The following is a 21004-nucleotide window of genomic DNA, read 5'->3' on the forward strand; positions in this document are numbered from 1 at the left end:
AGCGCCCCTTTTCAAAGGCACGTGTTGGCCATGGACCTATGGATTTCCTGTGTCTGAAGGGCCGACGGTCCATTGCGTTTAAATCTCGTAGTAGCTATCATCTTTGCTCAGGATATCGTGGGCATAAGCACGTGGCCACATACGCATTCTGGCCTCTCGTGAATGTTTGTGTAAAAGTGCTTTGTTTACGCGGACCAAATGTTTACTCCCTGCTATAACTTCTTTTGGGTCATGTAACTAGCAGGACGCCAAATATATTTGTCGATAGTAAGGAAACAGCGCGATGCTACGCAGAGCTACGCTGTCTTGCTTGTTTACACAAAAGACCCTAGCGACACAGTCAAGCTTTGCATTTTTGCTTAAACTAATGTCAATAGCTCAAAAGTACAAGCTTTATATTTATTTCAGTATTTTGAATGTTATATTTATTAAGGTTACACCATCGGACGCATTACACTTTTTTTCTCTCAGTGATTACAGGTCTACAAATATTACTCTTACCGTAAAATCAGAAGTCTTTCAAACGCTTCTTAATGTTGACCACAAAGGTAAGTCAAATCTCGACGCACAATGATGGTTCTCATTTATTTGCTCCATATGGTGAAAATAGCACATCCCGTTTGTTTAATGTATAGCCATATATGTAAACTTAAACTTTTAAATGTGTATCTAGCTATGTAATTATAGGTATGTAAATATAGGTGGAGTTGGGCAATGGTGGTTCGTACGTAGTAATCTATGGCTAACTGTCACTTGGGCTTTGCTTGTGTGGGTTACAGTCAATTGGTGTTGCCTATGCGCTCTCACAGCACTGTAAAACGTGACAGGCCGAAACAATAAATACGAGAAAAAAAATTACAATGCTATACGAAGAAAGGATAGCGGCTCGCTCCTTTAGCAACCTCGGTTGTTGCAGCGAGTGAAGGGACCTTCGTGCGGTCTATGACTTCAACTCAAACCTTGCGATGACAGCACAGCGCGTACGTAGCAATGTGCTATCTGTTGAACTACACTCAATAGATTGGGGGCGACGAGTTGCGGAGTCGCCCTTAATCGAATGCGCCTCTTTTGCGCCTAGTTAGGATAACGGCGACGCGCTCCTTATAGTTTTTTGCTGTCGGCGCTCTACAAAAACACCACGCCTTAGTCCTGCTGGGCATTTCTGTGGATACTTTCGAAACGAAAGAGGTTTTTACAGCCAAAATAACTACCTTGGAAAAAAAAACCAAAACACAGAACTGTTTGTAGGAGCTATCTGTTTACGAAATATACACCGTGAGCACACATTGCGCTCAGTCACCGCGGTGGCGTATCCGCAAACAATCTTCCTGCATAAAATGTAGGAAATCCCCGAAGGTGCACTATTTGACAGACACTATTACAGTGGTCTGCCTGTATACGGGAGCATACCACAATAAAGCGTCAGTTAATCGATAGGGCAGCCGCAGCACATAGAGGCATAGTTGTATACACAAGTTGCCACTCAGGCATGAAGCTTATCAAACCTTTTCGAAAATAATTTATTTTAAAATTAAGCAAATCGGTGCCTTCGGCGACCTAATTGTCGGCGCCGTCAGCAAGATTTCTTTCTGTAAGTTCTTCGACGTTTCAATATGATTATTACTAAAGTGACGTCGCAGTCTGCATTTATTGGTCTCTTTAGCGAGCAATGTCCCGTCCTTTTTTTTTCGATCCAGTACATTCACTGTTTGGGTCTATGACAAACATGGACATGTACCATGCATTCTTTTTTAAGATGATTCCTACCGCTTCCTTTTCATTCTGCAGTGAACTTGCCAGTAGCAATGGTATCAAAACGTGCATAAACGAAAGCTTACCGTAGGCTTCGCGAGTTCTGTGAATAGGAGAAGCAGTCTACGAGCGGAAACATGTGGCATATCGTGCAACACGAAGGCGAACAAATATCATATCAACGGTTGATGGACTAGTTCTAGAAACGACGGCAGTAGATAAGGACCCGCATGAGCTAGGAATCGGAGTGAAAAACAGAGAAGCTATTACAGCAAGCGCTGCAATGTGAGGTAAAAAGAAGTGGTAGAAACCACAATGGAAAGTTCTAATGCGCAAATTTCTTTGGCAATTTCTCGAGTAATATTAGTGGCAAAATCAAGTCCACAGCGCTAAGGGCGCGGCACCTTTCAGACAAGAATACATAAGCCTTCATAGAAAACAAGTAAGGTTGGGACGATCGAACATGTAGTTGGGAGTGAATTAAGCTAATTTTGAATGCAATATGAAGGCGGGAAACATATGGGCCAGCTCACAGGAGAAAGGCATCATTCGTTTGCCAGGGTGCACGGGCGAGCGTCTTAGTGAGCGCTTTCTTCTGCTCCCCGAACATTGGAAGGCCATGCAAAAACAAAAATGATCCACGCGGGAGTGCTGGCCGCACGCGCGTGTTGTAGCTGGTGACTGTTTACCATGCCTAAGTTTCAGAATCTGAGTTTGGCGCAGCTTTTAGGGACGAAGCTCCTTACGCCGTGGGTCTGTCTATCCTCCGTTTGTTTGTGTGCAGTAGCCACCTTTAGTTCGTGAAGTGCGCGTGGCGCTCGCTCCGTATATATATATATATATATATATATATATATATATATATATATATATATATATATATATATATATATATATATATGTCTGTCGGGAAAAGATGATTCTGGGTCCGGGCATATTGACGTGTCGGCCGCGGGTCCGGCCTTCATCAGAATACAATGCATGGCATGAGTGCAGTTTATATATATATGTATATATATATAGTATTGCACATAATATCGCGAGATGGTGCTAGTTTTAGTATAGTTGCAAAGGAACCAAAAGAATTGGTCGGAGAAGGCGGAAAAGAAGAGGCTAGAAGAAGAGGTTGAAGATGCCAGGAGGAATGTAAATAAAATGGCTGAAAGCAAAATGCTTTCTTTGGAACTTTGCATGCCCACGTAGACGATGTGGAACGGCACCCGATACTTACTGCGATGGACGTTCTCTGTCTTACCGAGACGTGGAACGCCAAAAGACCGTATATGAAAGGATACGTTCCAGTCGCGTACATTGATGATGCAGAGCGTCCTGCAGGTGGTGTGGCCGTATACGTCAAACAAACAGAAAAGGCAGAAGACCTGAAACTACTACCAATGACACAGAGCGACAACGGTGAATATGATGCCATCGATTTTGATGGATGCATCATCATGACCACGTACTTGCACCCAATTTGCCGAGTGGGAATATCAAGACATTCATTGACACAGCATTGTGTAATTATGACAAGTACAAGAATATGCCATTTGTGTTAGTTGGTGACCTGAATGTCGATTTTACCGATAAGAACAATCAGTGGTTAATACAACATATGGCAGCCAAATATGCTCTCACTTGCACGTCCGTTGATCATATGAAACCAGCGACCATCCGAGGGACGTGTATAGACCTGGTATTTTCAAATTTCCAATTGCGACCGACCCGTACAGGAACCGCTATCCCTTCATTTCACGGACCATAAAGCCGTGATAATGAATGAACAACGCAAGCCAAGCATCATTTATTCCAGGAAAATAAAAATTTGATGCTTGTAATATACACACAGTGTTTCTCACTCTTTATATGATGATTGATGGGGCGTTACACGGAAGATTCACGGTTTACCGATGATTCCCTGCGGAGCTTCGCCTTACTGATCATCATTCGCCACGTGGATATGCTGTGATTTTTTATCCTGCGGACACGTTTGAAGGTTGACACCGGGTTCTGTTGCGTACGTCCTGAACAGCTACGGCGGCACCGAGTATTGGAATGCAGTATCAGATGCCATCAAAGAATACGACCGCATATTGTAGTGCTTGCAAGTGTGAAGCGCACAGCTGAAGCTCAGAAACCTCCGCATATAATCAGAATAAGAGAGCAGGTGGCATTCTATAGTGTCGTGTTCACCTCGCATCGGTGCTACCGTAGCAGACGACGAACCCATGATCCTGTCTAGCACGTCTTGCCGACACTGGCGCCAGCTTTTCTATTGATGGGTCTCGCGCTCACGCAGCCAAACTTCCGCGAAAGACGAGCTTGACGACACCCTGTAAAACGCTCCCTTTGCGCCACATCGCGGGTGTGATAGTAAACAAAAGCCTCTGCCACGCATACAGATCTGCTTACAGATACACACACACACACACACACACACACACACACACACACACACACACACACACGCATACATATATATATATATATATATATATATATATATATATATATATATATATATATATATATATATATATATATATATATATTATATATATATATATATATAATTGTTTTTTTTTGCACACGTGGTCACGACCTACTTGCATGAACTGGCCTTCTCAGTATGTGTTTGACCTTTCTGCCGCTGGGAAGGATTACACTGTGGTGGTATGACTGATCTTGGCGCAATATGTCTTTTGTTTGTACGTGCACGTGTCCAACTGCATCTGGCTGCTGTGGTGTCCCCCCCTAATGCATTCCTATGCCTTTGTTCCCCTTCATAAAAAAAATGGGGAAGGACGAAGCATGCAGGGAATGGTGTTTCAGCTCCACTAACGTAAAACATGTGGAGGGGCGAAGCTTGCAGCGTGCGCCGTTGTTTCCCGCAGCAAAAACGCTGCTAATGGACAATGAGAGAGAAAACGAATATCAGACACAGAGACCCGCAGTGCGCTTTTAGTTAACGTGCACGCTGCGAATCTTTATTGTTGAAATACGCACAAGAGAAATCTTCCACCGACCCTACATTGCAGGTCAAGATCCAGTCCTTTCAACGGTTGTGCTGCGCGAGCAGTCGGTTTTAGGGGCGAAGATCCTTAAACCGGCACCCGTTCGTCCCCGTCGTAGTGCGTAACCAGTCTTAACGCTAGTACCAGATCTTGACCTGCAAGGTGGTGCCGGTGGGAGATTTCTCCTGTGCGTTGTTGAACAATAAAAAATTCGCAGCGTGCGCCTTAACTAAAAGCCGAATTCTTCTGTCTCTCATTCCCCATTAGCAGCCATTGGCATGTTCCAGTAGGAAACGTTAGTAGAAGTAGAGGTGCAAGTGTTAGCTAAAGGCCGACTTCTTCTGTCTCTCATTCCCATTAGCAGCCATTGTTTACCTCCAAGGTAGTGCCTGGATAGATTTCTCCTGTGCGTGATTAAACAATAGAAGTTTTGTTCAAAACGCCGTTGATTGATTAAATGAACCAACGAAAGACGGCAGATGTTTTCTAAAAGCAAAACGAAAAGACGCCAGATGTTTCTAAAGCAAAAGGAAAAGACGCCAGCTGCTTAACGAAAGACGCCAGATGTTTCTAAAGCAAAACGAAAAGACACCAGCTGCTTAACGAAAGACGCCAGATGTTTCTCCTCCTTTCTCCTGTGCGTGATTAAACAATGAAAATTCACAGCGTACATGTAAAATTAAAGTGAGCTGCAAGTCGTCATAACTCTCATCGAACCTTTAGTATAAACGCGCCCGATCTCACGTCGGTGATGATGTACTGGGCAGAATTCAAGGAAGATTCACGTTTTACCGATGAACCTCCGCAGCTTCGCCCACTCATCATCATTCACTCCGTGGATATGCTGTGTTTTTTTTTTCATGTAAGAAACTCAGTAGCAGACGCTGCTTGTGTCGGCGTTGTCTTTCGCGGGCGAGGGTGCGTTCTCGTTCCTTGCGAGCTGGTAGTTCAGCGTTCATCGCAGAAAGAGCGTTCCCATAGTCAACGCGCGCCGTTCGCTCCCTCGCCACACGGCGAGTGCTGAGGCGAGGTCGCCCTCTGTTGCGTTTTGCAAATGTGCCGTCACGACAGCAGACGACGACGCATGCCGACATGTCGAGACCCTAAGGTGTTTTGCCCCTAACAAACTCTTGTACCACGGCCGCTACATAAAAAAAACAGGTGCGGCCTGCTGCGTGGCATCGAAACGGCGTCTGGGGCCTAGTTCTCCTTGCGCCCGCTCTGGCGCCACCACATCGGCCAGCTGTTCACGGAGAAGCACCTCGACAGTCGCGTTCGTACGCGCGTACTTACTCCAATCAGGCCGTAGATAACCACACTGAGCTCCATTAAAAAGCCTGGACGGCGCATCCCCGCTCTGCGAGGCGGGCGCTTGTGAAGCCACCGGTAGGTCCCCTGTTTGTCCCGGAAGCTGGCGCCTTCTGTCCGTCTCAGTCGCGCAATTAAAATATTCTCGGGTGGCAGCTGTTGTTATGATCGTTTTTCTTTTTTATTTTTTTCAAACTCTGCGATTACACCTCACTTTAGACGCCGACATACGCTACACGAAAGATGACAGACGCCGTGCCGACACCGTCCGAATATGGCGGAGTGCTGTAACGTACAAAATGAGTAAAAAGTAACGCAACTTTGAGGTACATACGCGTGAAATTTCTCTGACGACTTTTCCGGTTGATTCGTTCAGTTTACTGCGCTGCAGGCAGGTATTTCTTTAAAAAAGAAGAGAAAAGCTCTCTTCCGGGACAAAAACGGCGGCTTCCGGTGGCTTCACGTCCGCGTGCTCGATGCGCCATCCAGCTCCTCCTGGTGGAGATCAGTGCAGATAACGCGGTTTATAGCTGCACGTTACAGGTTGAATATTGAGGTCGGTATTAGAAGTGCCGATTACCTCACATATGTGAACAGTTTGCCGTAGGAGTACAAATGTTTTGTAGAGTGGGCCTCAATACTCTGCATGAATGCTGCCCGTTTGACTCACCTGAAATGAACAGTATCACTTAGTCACTGATCCCGTTAATCGGGAGGCATTCGCCGGGCAGATTCCAAGCACTGACTTATTGGTCCACCGAAACACACCACGAAAGCACACACAATTTAAATGTTGGTCTTTTAGTGCGGCAACGAACGCCGGTTGTGGCCCGAAGACCGAGTTAGAGCCAAGAGTTGGTAACAGAAACAAAATGTATTCTCAATTAAGGCTGTACAAGCATCACACAAACTTGCACACTCGGCAGGTATCAATTACAACTCACAACATCACTTAAATGGTGTTTAAAACAACGGGAACGAACTTACCGTGCTGCAAATGCACTCTCATGCATTCGAAACTATCCAAGAACATCTAGCGCCTTGAATATTCACCAAACGTGTACAGCCCACAATTAGTTGAACGTTTCAGGAATATTTCTCTTCCAGGCAACACTCAAACGACCTACAGCTCTGATCACCGTCATCCGGCGATACTCTTCAAAACAGTGCTCCCACGGCATCATCACTCGATCATCCAAGATCTACTGACAGCACTACACGACTCACACGAACAACATAACTGCTTCGCCGACTTCACCATACCGTCCTACCCTCCGTCGTCTCTCGTTTTGGATTCCTCCCGGTTTCGCGACCATTCCAAGTGATTGTTCCGCTCGTACCACTAGAGTCTACCTAGAACTGTTGAGTGGCGTGAACGCGCCTCGCCGCCTGATGCCTTCCGCGTCGACCGTAGCGGCGGCGCTGCAGTCGCTCGGTACTGAAGGCGCGCGGCGCGGCGCGCTAGAACGGGCCGCTAGAACTGCTGGACGCGTCGGCGGCACCCGGCTAATCGGCACTAATTTGGCTTTCGTTGCGTGTCTATCATTATTAAGCGTAGGAATTGTCGTCGTAAGCCTTGATGGACGAAACTTCAAAGCTTTTAATGGATGCTTGCTTGATATATGCCTTTGAGAGATACTGCAAATCAGTTGTTGTAGCCGAAGTGACTGCTGGAAAGTACGCAAAATATAAAAATGAAAACGGGCTGACACCGACCGTGAATATTCGCGATCTAGTGTAATTGAGCCGAACTTATTGCTGGGCTATTTAGAACAATTACTCTCAATTAACTATACGCCGAACGACCGCCAGAAGAAAGAGACAGAGGAAACAAAAAGGGCATGCCTTATTCTGATTTCTTCTGCCCTAATGCTTTCTTTGGTGGTGATTCGGCGTCTAGTTTATTCAGAGTAACTGAGCTGCTCTAATGGAATTTAACTGTGCTCAGAAAGCTGTGAGCTGATATTGTGCCGAAAGCACACCGATCATTTCCGCACGTTGGCGAAGCTGCATGCGACGTGTACGGTGCGTATCTTTGCAAATGCGCTGTAAATATGACTTAGACATTACAAGGGCTCAAAGGTATTGGAACTCAAAGTTAACTCGACCAGTACAAATAACGGTCGTCCTCAGGTGTCTTGCACGGATATTGTTATTAATTGCTAGGCGCCGGTTGGGGAGGGGATACTTCTATCCGCATTTGTGCGTGTAAATATATATATATATATATATATATATATATATATATATATATATATATATAGAGCACCACCGCCCCAGGAGGGGCGGTGGTGCTCTATGTTTTGCGAGATTATGTTTATGTATATATATATATATATACATAAACACATATATATATATATATATATATATATATATATATGTATATATATATATATATATATATATATATATATATACATAATCTGGAGGGGCGGTGGTGCTCTATGCTTTGCGAGATTATGTATATATATATATATATATATATATATGTATACATAATCTCGCAAAGCATAGAGCACCACCGCCCCTCCTGGCTTCACTTTTGACACTTAACAGATGGATGGATGGATGGATGGATGAACAACTTTATTTTACAGATAAAGCAATGAAATTATAATACAAAACGTTGTCAAAAAGAAGTTTTTCTAATGGCATCGATAGAAGATCAGGAAAAGTGCAATATAAGGTGTCCATTGACAATGAGAACTGGCTGTAATGAATTTAGGCAGAATAACCGACGGGCTATATTTATATTTGCGAATTTGAATACGCTTGAGATAAGCCCTGATGCATGAAGTTTGTTCCTCGGAGGTGAACACGCGCCTTCGGCTCGGTTTCCTGGCTCGCCTTCCTGGTATGTTAAGCCCTCAGAGGTCGCATAACCGATGCATCGTAACCGCGGAAGCATGCTGTTAAAACAAGATAGCCTTTCAGCATTTAAGAAACAGTGTAAAGCTGGCAGAACTCAGCCGTCACTAATATAAATGTTGCGATAGTCCTTTGTACTCCGGTTATATCCATGAAACAGTCGAGCGCAGATCAATGCTCTGGATATATCGTATACAGACTGCCGGCAGAAGAATTGTAGGCTTTCGTCGCTGGTTCGTTAGTTCTTCGTAGTCAGTGTTCGTAGTCACTTATAGTGTAGCGCGGCTCGAAGTGCTGCTTGCAAACCGCAGAGCAATCAGTGAGCAGCTAGATGCATGTGCGCAAAATCCGATTGTCACCTTCTTTGGGGGTCGGCAGGCTCCAAGAACAGGAAATATCTCGGCGCAATTTTGGCACGCCTGCATATTCACTCATGCACCATGACGAGTAGCAGGCGTTGAGACACCGATTGAAGCTCAGTAATGCAATAAACGCGCTCAAAACGCGCAATTACACGCTTTCGTAGGCTGCGACGAGCGCGCGCCAAATGCAGAGGCTCTCCACAGCTTCAGTACAAAGTGACTACAGCGCCGCCGCTACGGTCGCCCGTCGGAGCATCACCAGAGATGCGGCGCGGCCGCTTCGTTCGTTCCACTGCCCCCTTCTAGTACACTGTAGTACCACGCAGCGCAGCGACAGCTAGGGGAAAGGGATTCGTCTCGCCGGTTCGTCTGCGGAATCGGTCGGTTCCACTTTGATTTCCTGAATTCTCCCGATCTGCGCGGGTGTTAGGCTCTCGCGACCGCGACGGCGTCTTCGGTGAAGAGGGAAGGTGCTCGCCCTGGGCGCCTTTTGATGCTTGTCTTGTTTTTTTTCGATGCGCGCACCCGTTTGGGGTAAGAGTGGGCGCAGTGGCTTGATGCTGTCGTCTGGATGCGGCGGCGAGCGCCTGTTTTAGCGCTCGTTTGTGAAAAAAAGAAGTGCTATGTTACGAATATTACGCTTCCCGACACTGTAGATCGCACGGGAGCACGTGGTACTTCACAGTAGCGTCTTTTCACGCTTTCGAATTGCGCAGCGCCACAGAACAGCTTCGCGTCATCACACCGCTAGAAAAAGCCGTCTACCACACACGCGCGCACCAAAAAACCGTACTCAGGTGCAGGGAACATGAGGCAACCTGCTCACACGCGCGGTCACACACAAGAAAGACTCCAGAAAGCACATGAAAAAGCACACGGACACGCGGACACGCATAAATCATGAGGCGACCACATAGTAACACGAACCGGCGTCTGTCTTGAGTACCGTGCTAGAGGCGCCCTCACCCAAAACAGCTGCCGCTCAGCCGACCCGTGCTCGCCCATTGACGGCGACGCGACGCAGCAGGCCGCACATGTTTTGTTATATAGAGGCCGCGGTTTTACCGTCTAAGGGCTTCAAAACGTCGGACGTCGGCGCACTACAACCACATTCACTCTGACAAAGGTCGGTCAACTGGCCGCAGCCTTCGTTAATAAATTATTAGTTGTTTTTCTTTAATAAACGTGGGTATCTTCATATATATATATATATATATATATATATATCATCAGCCTGTCTACGCCCACTGCAAGGCAAGACCTCTCCCATGTTCCGCCAATCAACCCGGTCCTGTGCTTTCTGCTGCCACGTTATACCTGCAAACTACTTAATCTCATCTACCCACCTAATTTGGTGTCTCCCCCTCACGCGTTTGCCATCTCTTGGAATCCAGTCAGTTACCCTTAATGACCACCGGTTATCCTGCCGACGTGCTACGTGCCCGGCCCATATATATATATATATATATATATATATATATATATATAATATATATATATATATATATATTATATATATATATATATATAATAAAACAAGGCGTTTAGGAGTAGCACTGGTTTATAAAACAGAGGAACAGTGACGACAAGTTACGTGCTAATGGCGAATGGCGGAACCAGCCTAAGCGCCGAGACAACCAAACGGCTTCTTCTTTTCCACCTGAGTGGTACTCTCTGCCTTTCCGAGCAGCACTCATCTTCTTCACTACATTTTCTACCCCTCCGGAAAAGAGCCATCCTGGCGACTTAGTGGCAGGAGACGACAGAGGGGTCGTAATACGGTTTTAGGCGGTCTATGTGAACAGTCTCACGTCCACGGCGTCGTTGATCAGAGGACTGCGCAAGCGGCTCCACTACGTAATTCACAGGTGATGTTTGTTTGACAACACGGTAAAGGCCGTGATACTTGGAGAGAAGTTTCGTTGACAGACCAGGGCTGGTTAAAGGGATCCAAAGCCATACAAGTTGATCAGGGGCATAGGATGCCGGAGGCGTCGACCTATCGCGATGGTGTTTCTGGCGTTGCTGGTCAGCAGTAGTGAGGGAGCGGGCAAGCTGGCGACACTCTTCCGCGTATTTAGCTGCTTGTGACAACGTCGTCGACTCAGCCACATCAGGGCGGCAAGGGAGGATGGTGTCTAGCGTGCAGGATGGCTCGCGTCCGTAAAGGAAGAAGTATGGAGGTACAGTGGTTGTCTGTACTGCAGTATTATGCGCGTACATCACAAAAGTGAGAACATGGTCCTAGTTGGAGTGGTCGGAAGCGACGTACAGTGACAGCATATCTCCTAATGTTTGGTTGAATCGTTCTGTCCTGCCGTTTGTTTGAGTGTGGTACGCGGTGGTGGTCCGATGAAGGACATGGCATTCCTTTAGAAGTGATTCGACGGCGTCCGACAAAAACACCTGGCCTCGGTCGCTTGGCAGCTCACGCGGTGCACCATGACGTAGAATGATGCGATGCAAAAGGAAAGAACCGACGTCATTTGCCGATGCAGACGGCAACGGTGAAGTTTCTGCATACCGCATAAGGTGATCAATGGCGACGATTATTCAGCGATTTCCAGCAAGTGTGATTGGAAGAGGTCCATAGAGATCTATACCAACACGGTCGAATGGTCTGGCAGGACAAGGCAAGGGCTGTAGTGGAGCTGGAGAACGGGAAGCTGGATTCTTCCGGCGCTAGCAAGCAATACAGGAACGGACGTAGCGGTGGACGAAGCGATACATTCCGCGCCAGTAGAAGCGTTGGGATAGGCGGGTGTAAGTTTTTAACACTTCCGCATGCGCGCAATGCGGGTTGGCGTGAAAAGAGGCGCATATGTCCGAGCGGAGATGTGTGGGAATAACCAGGAGCCATCGGCGTCCTTCAGGGAGATAATTTCGTCGGTATAGCAAACCATCCCGTATAACGAAGTGCTGTATTTGACGGCGCATGCCTCTCGGGATGGGTTGCGAGGGAGGCCGACGCAACAAGTTAAGAATTGAAGCAACCAAGGGATCTTTGCGTTGCTCCAGAAACATGTCGTTGACACCAAGTGCAGATATGTCGTGTGTAGGCGTAGACGGCGACTCGTCACTAGATGGTAGGGGTCAGGGCTGGGCACAGATACATTCAAATTGAATCGCGATACGATACAAGATCCTCGGGCTAGGAGTATTTGAGATACAGATACAAGATACGTCCGGAATAATTGTATCCGATACGATACTGCCCAATTGTATCTTAAGATACTTCGATACATTTGCAAATTTTCTATTATATATCTATATAATGAAGCAGCAAAGACCTCTGTAGAAATGTGTTTACTTGAAAGTTTCTTAACTGTGACCGACTTCGTTTAATTTTGACCCAATTTTGCTCAAGGTATATTAGTTTCATTCCTAAGCAACATATTGGGATTTGTTTGGCTGCTTAACCAGACAGCTCTTTAAAGGGGTTGTGCCACCATATTTGTGGCTTGCGCGTTCTTTGCTGCAAGCGTTTCCTATAGCTCCAGGAAACATGATGCACGAACCAAGATTCATGTATTCTCGCTAAATAACTTAATATCGCCTTTTGATGTGGACAACTTTCGGTTTCGGTTTCTGGGCGCCGAGGTTGGGCAGTGACGTAGGAGTGTAGAAGGCTTGGTCACGTGACCACACAAGGCTGTGACGCACTTAGCCAGGAAGCGATAGAAAGTCGGCGCGCCAACATAATGCATGGTGGTCTGTAACCACCTGAGTGGTTCCCTCTGCCTTTCCGAGTATATATATATATATATATATATATATATATATATATATATATATATATATATATATATATATATATTAACGAGAACTAACATATATTAATGCCAAGGGATATATAGGGGATGTTATTTGTAGTACTTAGGATACATATGTGAAGAAGTAAAGTAGACGAAAAGATAACTTGGCGCCGGCAGGGACCCAACCTGTGACCTTCCAATAACGCGTCCGATGCTCTACCGCTGAGCTACGGCGGCGGTCATCCTTCCGTCCACTTTATAGGGCATAGATGTGCATTAAACCTAGGAGTGTTAGTCAGCGCCAATCGCAGCCATGGCGGCGAGTCTGGAACACTCTTTTTCTGCCTGTTGGCGTCACGTAGCACCTGATCTTTTTACGAGCTGGCAGCTGACCAATAATCCCTCGCATAATACCTGAAGGCATCAAGTCTGCCAGAACGAGACCCTCGCTATGTATGAAGGAAAGAAAACGACTTTTAAGGGGCCGTTTTTCTTTGTTAGACACATTATTAATGAGAACTAACAGACAATAATGTCAAGGAACATACAGGAATGTTGTTTGTAGCAACTGAGATACAAATGTGAAGAAAGTAAAGTGGACGAAAAGATAACTGGCCGCCGGCAGGGACCGAACCGAATATATTGTAGCGAAGCCTCGAAACCCTGTAATGGGTCGTCCTCTCCAGCCCCCTCTAATGAATGTTCCTTTTCAGTTCCTTTATGAAAGAACGCCTCTCATGCTAAGGGTCCCTGCTCTGCCTTGGCTGTCAGAGTGTCGTCACATTAACACCTTTGTCACTTTGGTGGAGAGTGCTGTACCCGCAAAACAGCTTCGGTCCCCATTCGGTGCTCTTGGAGCTTCGATCTCGTACCCTGCCATCTACCATGCCTCAAGACGCCGCCCAGCAAATGCCTGCTCCCGCACCGACCGCATGTCGTGGTGTCTCTCGTGTCCGCGAGCGAGCTCTTTCCACTGGCGCGGATTGGCAACAGGATTGGAGGACTGGCCCCTGATATGCTTGCACGTGAGTGTTCCGAATAAATGGACCGAGGCAGAAAAACTCAGCAATTTTTTTTCTACCTCACGGGTGTGGCAAGGCTGTAGTGCAACAAGCACGCATCAGGCTTTCCAATGTGGTCCGATTTCAAGACGGCCATTTTTGATGTGTTCGGCCGCTGTGCCGTTCGTAAGCACCAAACAGAACAGCGTTTACGCGAACGAGCTTAGCAGGTCGGTGAATCTTTAACAAGTTACATCGAAGATATTCTCGACGCGTGCAGAAGAAAGAAGTGTTGCGTAGTGTGCACGTGTCTGCGTCGGCTCCCGCTTCTCAACATGATTTCAGCCATCATTTTTGAAACTAGCACTACAGTTCCGGCATTTTCTGAACGGCTATTCTGCGCTGTTCTCGAGGATATCACCTTCTTCGTAGTGAGTGCATTTTTCAAGACTTTATCGGACTTTGAACACTCGAGGCTGCTAAGCCTAACCACGCCTAGGTTCAGCGCGAGTACGGCATTCACGCGGCGGCGCCGGGCCCGTTGAGGTCCGTGGCTTGAAGACACTAGGCAAGATGCCTGAGACCATCGCTGTGGAGGGAATGGAAGCTGTAGTAGAGGATCTTTTCGGCGATGAATGGATTACCGCCTATGGTAATCGGACAAGGCAGGACCAGATGAAGAACACGGCGCCTCGTCTGGTGCGGAATGTGAGGTCGCGACTTAGAAAAAAGGACGTTACAATGGCACCCCGTCGACATTTCAGAGGGTAGTAGTTGGCTAACGACTCCCTCGAATGTCGGAGGACCATTTCAGGGTCATCGTCCGTCCCAAGGGAGGACTGAAACTTTCTACAGTGGACCACTGCACTCTCCAAGTCTCTGATCATGGCCGCAGCTCTCACGGACAAAGAGGCAGAGCAGGACTCAGTCTACCTGAACAAGACACAAAATATTATCGTCATATCAACTCCCATGATCGCCAACGCCAAAGCTTATGCCGGCGTAAGGAAAATTCACGCCAGCCTTTGACGGCTCTGCCTACGGGGCGGCACCGGAAAATACGCGCAAAGGTGTACTTAGAAACATAGACCCGTTGACCACTGATCAACAACTCAACGAGGCAATTTTAAACAGCCGTAACACAACAGCGATTGGCGTGAAGAGAATCAAGAACACGCGAGGCGTGATCATATTTTTTTGAGGGTTCCCATGTACCGAGGCATGTTGCGTGCAGATTGGCGTACATGCAGTGCTCGCTATACCGAAGACAGGTAGATATCTGCTACGCTTGCGGCCAAGTTGGGCACCGAGCCGCTGTATGCCACAAGAGCACAGAAGAAAAGGAGAAGTGTCACAACTGCGGGTTGAGCATTCCAAGTGATACCCGGGAGACACACAGTTGCACACCATAGTGCAAACGTTGCGGAGGAGCTCGCATCACGGGAGACCGTTCATAGAAAAAGAGATACCACGTTCCGTGCATAGTGCGAAAACGTCGGAGACAGGCGCTCCAGATCACGGGCCGACCAGAGGAGGACACCGGGGCGGCCATGATGCGCGGGGCACCTGCTGTTGCCGCATCCAGATCCACCTCCAGATCCAGGGATCGCTCCAGCTCCAGGGCTCTAGAGGGCGTTCTGGTCAACGAGGCGGTACCGGAGGACCTGCCAGGAGCCAATCCAGGAGCCACTCTCGCTCCAAGGCGAAGCTGATCTGGGCGGAAAAGGTACGAGGTGCTAGCGGTAGCAGCGGTGGCAACATTGGCGAAGCAGGACCCAGTCCCAGGCCCTCGACTCCGGTTAGAGTTAAGGCACAGTCAGAGCGAAACGAATATGAAAAACGCATCTTTGCCCTAGAGCCGGAAAACAGAGAATTAAAGCATAAACTAGAAGAACTCATGGCCCTTATGGCCATCAAAGTTAGTGAACCACAAAACAGCACTGTAAAAGCCCCCACGCCGCATCCACAACCACCCGCGATCGTAGGCACACAAAGAAAGGCACACCAGTTGCCGCCATGTCGGACGAAGGAGAGGATGACTAGTGGGGCATGTCAGACATCAGCGAGGCCCCCTCCAACGTCTCAGCTGTAGAAGGCACCTCTACGAGTCTACGCGACAAGAGACTGAATACCACGTTCAACACCAACAGCGCTGCGTTAGCGAAACTAAAAGATTCAATCGCAGAGATTAGCTCCAGACTGAACCACATAGGAATACCGGTTGCACACCCGAAATCCGCAAAACAATCACCAGCTTCAGCAGCAGGAGCCCTTATACCCTGTCCGAGAGCAGTAATCCCAGACTCGGTCACTAGAACGGCCAGTTGCACACCCGAAATCCGCAAAACAAGCACCAGCTTCAGCAGCAGGAGCCCTTATACCCTGTCCGAGAGCAGTAATCCCAGACTCGGTCACCTAGAAAGGCCAGTTGCACACCCGAAATCCACAAAACAAGCACCAGCTTCAGCAGCAGGAGCCTTTATACCCTGTCCGAGAGCAGTAATCCCAGACTCGGTCACCTAGCGGCCAGTTGCACACCAGAAATCCGCAAAACAAGCACCAGCTTCAGCAGCAGGAGCCCTTATACCCTGTCCGAGAGCAGTAATCCCAGACTCGGTCACCTAGAAAGGCCAGTTGCACACCCGAAATCCGCAAAACAAGCACCAGCTTCAGCAGCAGGAGCCTTTATACCCTGTCCGAGAGCAGTAATCCCAGACTCGGTCACCTAGAACGGCCAGTTGCACACCCGAAATCCGCAAAACAAGCACCAGCTTCAGCAGCAGGAGCCCTTATACCCTGTCCGAGAGCAGTAATCCCAGACTCGGTCACCTAGAAAGGCCAGTTGCACACCCGAAATCCGCAAAACAAGCACCAGCTTCAGCAGCAGGAGCCTTTATACCCTGTCCGAGAGCAGTAATCCCAGACTCGGTCACCTAGAACGGCCAGTTGCACACCCGAAATCCGCAAAACAAGCACCAGCTTCAGCAGCAGGAGCCCTTATACCCTGTCCGAGAGCAGTAATCCCAGACTCGGTCATCTAGAACGGCCAGTCGCACACCCGAAATCCGCAAAACAAGCACCAGCTTCAGCAGCAGGAGCCTTTATACCCTGTCCGGGAGCAGTAATCCCGCCGCATGAACCCACTGACCAGCACAGAGCCGATAAGGATTGTGCCAATAGGGTCGTCCCACTAGCACAGCCACATCATGTATAGTTTGCCGCAAGTTTTCAAAATCTGGCAGTGTAACTGCAACTCATTCACTTAGAAGAAGATTAGTCTAGCACAACTTCTCAGATCATACAAAAAAAAGCCACATGTCATTCATTTGCAAGAATGCGGGGGCAATGAATTCCTATGGTGTCTAACTTTTCCGGGTACAGGGTAACCAGGTCGACCCTGTACCCAGACTTTAAACAAGCTAGGGGTTAGCCACTCTTGTCCGCGAAGACGTCAGCTTTGTGGAGAGGACCACTCCCGCATACAAGCAAGGCCTGGAGTCACAGCTGGTCGAAATTATTCCCTGTTGTGCTTCCAAATCCAACATCTTTCTTCTGAACGTTTACAGGCACCCGAGGGACAGGCTTCGAAATTTCAACAACCTGTTTCTGGCAGCTACAAAGTAAGCCAAGGATAAACTGCTAATCTTCGCTGGGGACTTCAACGTGCACAGTAAAGCGTGGGGTTTATCCAAAAATGATGGCAAAAGGAACAAACTTGCCGAGTGTGCGGAAACCCTTGGCCTGAAACTCATCACGGACCCGAGATTTCCGACAAGCAAGGGCAATTCGGCACAGAGGGATACCACCCCAGATGTGGCCTTCCTGAGCAACGTAGAATGGTCATGGGACAACCTACAGGAGGACCTGGGTAGTGACCACTTCATTACGGAAATCAACGTAAGCATTACGCAACCCCCACCTAGAATTTACACGTATATTGACTGGGATGTATTCCGCGACATCCGGACCAAAGAAGAGAGGACCCGGGAAACATTCGAAGACCTCATTAGTAATCTCAAGGAGGCGGTCCACAAAGCCATCAAAGAGATCTCGACGGAACTGGAACTGGCAGTGCCTGCATTGGACTCTAGACTAGCCCATCTCCTGGAGGCCAAAAACGCTCTCAGTGACAGGTGGAAGAAACAAAAGATGAACAGGAGGCTCAGAACCAAAATATCCGAACTCAACATGTAGATGGAAACGCATGCCAAGAAGCTCGCCGCGCAGCAATGGGATGATGTATGCAACGAAGCAGATGGGAAAATGCGCAAAGGCAGTAAGTAGATACCAAGGCATTCGACTGGGCTGGTTGGTACATAGTCACAAAGGATAAAAACCAGCGGAGAACACAGGACACAGCGAAAAGAAGTCGACGGGACAGGCTGCCCTTTCTTTTCGGCCTTCTTTTCGCTGTGCCCTGTGTTCTCCGCTTGTTTTTTTATCTTTTGTGGCAGCCAGTGGAGCCTACTCAAGCACCTGCTTTCTGACAGTAAACCATCCAAAAGCAGCGCCCGGTTGGAAATTGAAAGGCTTGTGCACATGAACACCAAAGACGGCGGCGATCCGCAGACCTTCGCTGACAAATTAGCGTATATTTACATCCTGCTTGAGGGCAAGTCCATTCCGTGAAAGAACTCAAGGCCCGAATACCAAGAATCCCTGCAGTAAGCCTTGGATAGATCTTTCGAGGCTGCGGAGATTGTTCATGCCTTGCGGGACCTAAACGGACGGTCGGCGCCCGGCCCAGACGGAATTACCAACAAGCTCCTTATAAATCTGGACGACGCAGCGGTAGATGTCATTACAGAAAAAATCAACCAAGTGTGGTCCGATGGCAAAGTCCCCGATGAGTGGAGAACAGCCAAGGTCGTATTCATACCCAAACCGGGAAAGCACCTTCAAGCAGAGAACTTGCGACCGATGTCACTCACGTCGTGCCTCGGGAAAGTAGCTGAACATGCCATTCATAACCGAATTAGCGAGCACATTGAGGAAGAAGGCCTCTTTCGCCACAACATGGTGGGTTTTCGGAAATCTTTGCCACACAAGACGCTATGCTTTTCATTAGAGTGCCATAATTCACAGCACATCTCTGGACATCAAATGGATACTGGCGCTCGACCTGACTAAGGCCTTTGACACGGTCAGGCATGAGCATATTCTGAATGAAATTTCCAACTTGAGCCTTGGCGAAAAGTTTCACACCTTTGTTAAGTCTTTTCTGGCAAACAGAAAGGCTACAGTTCATATTGGCCAAATCAAGAGTAAAGAATAAGCGCTGGGTAACATTGGCACACCACAAGGGTCGGTGTTGTCCCCGCTTTTATTTAACATTGCAATGCGCAACCTATCCAAGCGGCTTGCCGACGTTCCGAAAATCGGCCACGTAATATACGCGGACGGCACCACAATATGGTCGGCGGAGGGCGCTCTTGGCAAGCTGGAGGGAAACCTACATCGGGCACCCGATGTCACGGAAGACTTTCTGGCTAGCACGGGCCTACAGCTGTCGCCTAACAAATCCGAACTCCTCCTCCACAAGCGTTTCCCGAGACGGGAGCCGGAGATCGACGGGGCGTCTATTTGCCTGCGGTCCAAAAGCGGAAAAACAATCCCCATCGGTGACTCAATCAAGGTTGTTGGCATGACAATGGGAAAGTGCAGCAATAACAACACTGACACACTCAGACGTATCGAGAACAATACTCACAGCTTCACCAGGGTCATCTCCAGAGTTGCCAAGAAGAGGAAAGGGCTTAACGAGGAGAATCTCATGGAAGGCTTCCATGCGTTGCTCATCAGCCACATTATCTACGCTGACCTTTACTTGAAATTGAAGAAGATGGATCTCGATAAAATTGATGCCGTTATCAGGACAGGGGTTAAACGGGTTCGTAATGTTCCAAAATGCAGCAACATAGAGCGGCTATTGCAGCTTGGACTGCACAAGACAGCAACGGAGCTCTTTGAAGCTTAACGAACATCTCAAATTTGCCGATTGTCCCTCACAAAAGCAGGCACCAGGATCCTCCTGGAGGCAGGGCTGCAACCCCTGTTCATGCCCCCCGACAAGACAAGATCTCCTCGGCGATAAAAGGGGCCATATGCATCGACCTGGTCCCCAGGAGCATACAGCCCATTACATTCAGCCCATTACAGGAGCATTCAGCCCATCAATTACTATCATTCCACAAGATCACCTCAGCTCACAAACTAGGGCGCGGGCTCTTCCCCCCTCCACACCCTAAATTGAAGAAAGCGCCAGCGGTCACACTACGACAACTACAGACAAAAACGTACATCACTCCAGCCATGCTAAACAGAATCGATCCAGACTTTTCACCTCACTGCCAGCACTGTAATCACTTGCACTGCAATTTCGAACATATACTCTGGCTATGCCCCGTTAGTTCAGGGTCACGATTATCAAACCCTCCTGGGAGGCTGCCACGCGCAGGATGGAACTCAACAACCAATTCTTGGCATTCCAGAGGACCCCGGACATCGCCGAGAGGCTCCAGCTTCCGGCACCTTCCTAGGTAGAGCCACCTGGCTGAGCTAGCGGGACCTCCAGTCGCGTTCAGCTTCTGCCGCTTTTGGAGCACAATAAAGTTCTCACTCGCTCACTCGACTTGTGCAAGAAAGCCAACGCGACGATGTCGGTGTCTGCCAAGATAGGGAATGTTATGAAAGACACCGACGACGGTGGCTTCACCATGCTCCTCGCAAGAAACGCGCGCACTGTAGCAGACGTGCGATGAGCTGCGGGGAAAGTTACGAGGAGCTGCCCCGGCAGCGGTTGATGACCCGTCGCCCTCCATCACGCCATGCAAATCTTCCTGGCTTGACGGCGATTTCTGACAACTCCGCCCTGCTCGCCGAAATCAAGTCATTCGATGTGTAAGGCGCGACTACGACAACGGACAATTTTAATAATTTGAAAA

General features: G+C 48.1%; 1 protein-coding gene and 1 long non-coding RNA gene across 4 annotated transcripts in view; one reads left to right on the plus strand and one right to left on the minus strand.

Annotated features, from left to right (window-relative positions):
- Nucleotides 1–21004, plus strand: part of LOC119383875 (uncharacterized) — a 303069-nt gene that overhangs the window by 24227 nt on the left and 257838 nt on the right. For all 3 annotated transcript variants that reach the window (XR_005181776.2, XM_049412697.1, XM_037652154.2), the window contains one exon: nucleotides 472–548. Coding sequence is in view for 2 of the 3 variants with exons in the window: in XM_049412697.1 (XP_049268654.1) it covers nucleotides 472–548 (77 nt within the window). In the remaining variant the exon portion in view is untranslated. The remainder of the gene's footprint in view (nucleotides 1–471; nucleotides 549–21004) is intronic.
- Nucleotides 1–21004, minus strand: part of LOC125757261 (uncharacterized) — a 319798-nt gene that overhangs the window by 9587 nt on the left and 289207 nt on the right. The gene's annotated exons all lie outside the window — the stretch shown is intronic.

This window comes from Rhipicephalus sanguineus, chromosome 2 (genome assembly GCF_013339695.2).
Source record: "Rhipicephalus sanguineus isolate Rsan-2018 chromosome 2, BIME_Rsan_1.4, whole genome shotgun sequence".
Taxonomy (NCBI): domain Eukaryota; kingdom Metazoa; phylum Arthropoda; class Arachnida; order Ixodida; family Ixodidae; genus Rhipicephalus; species Rhipicephalus sanguineus.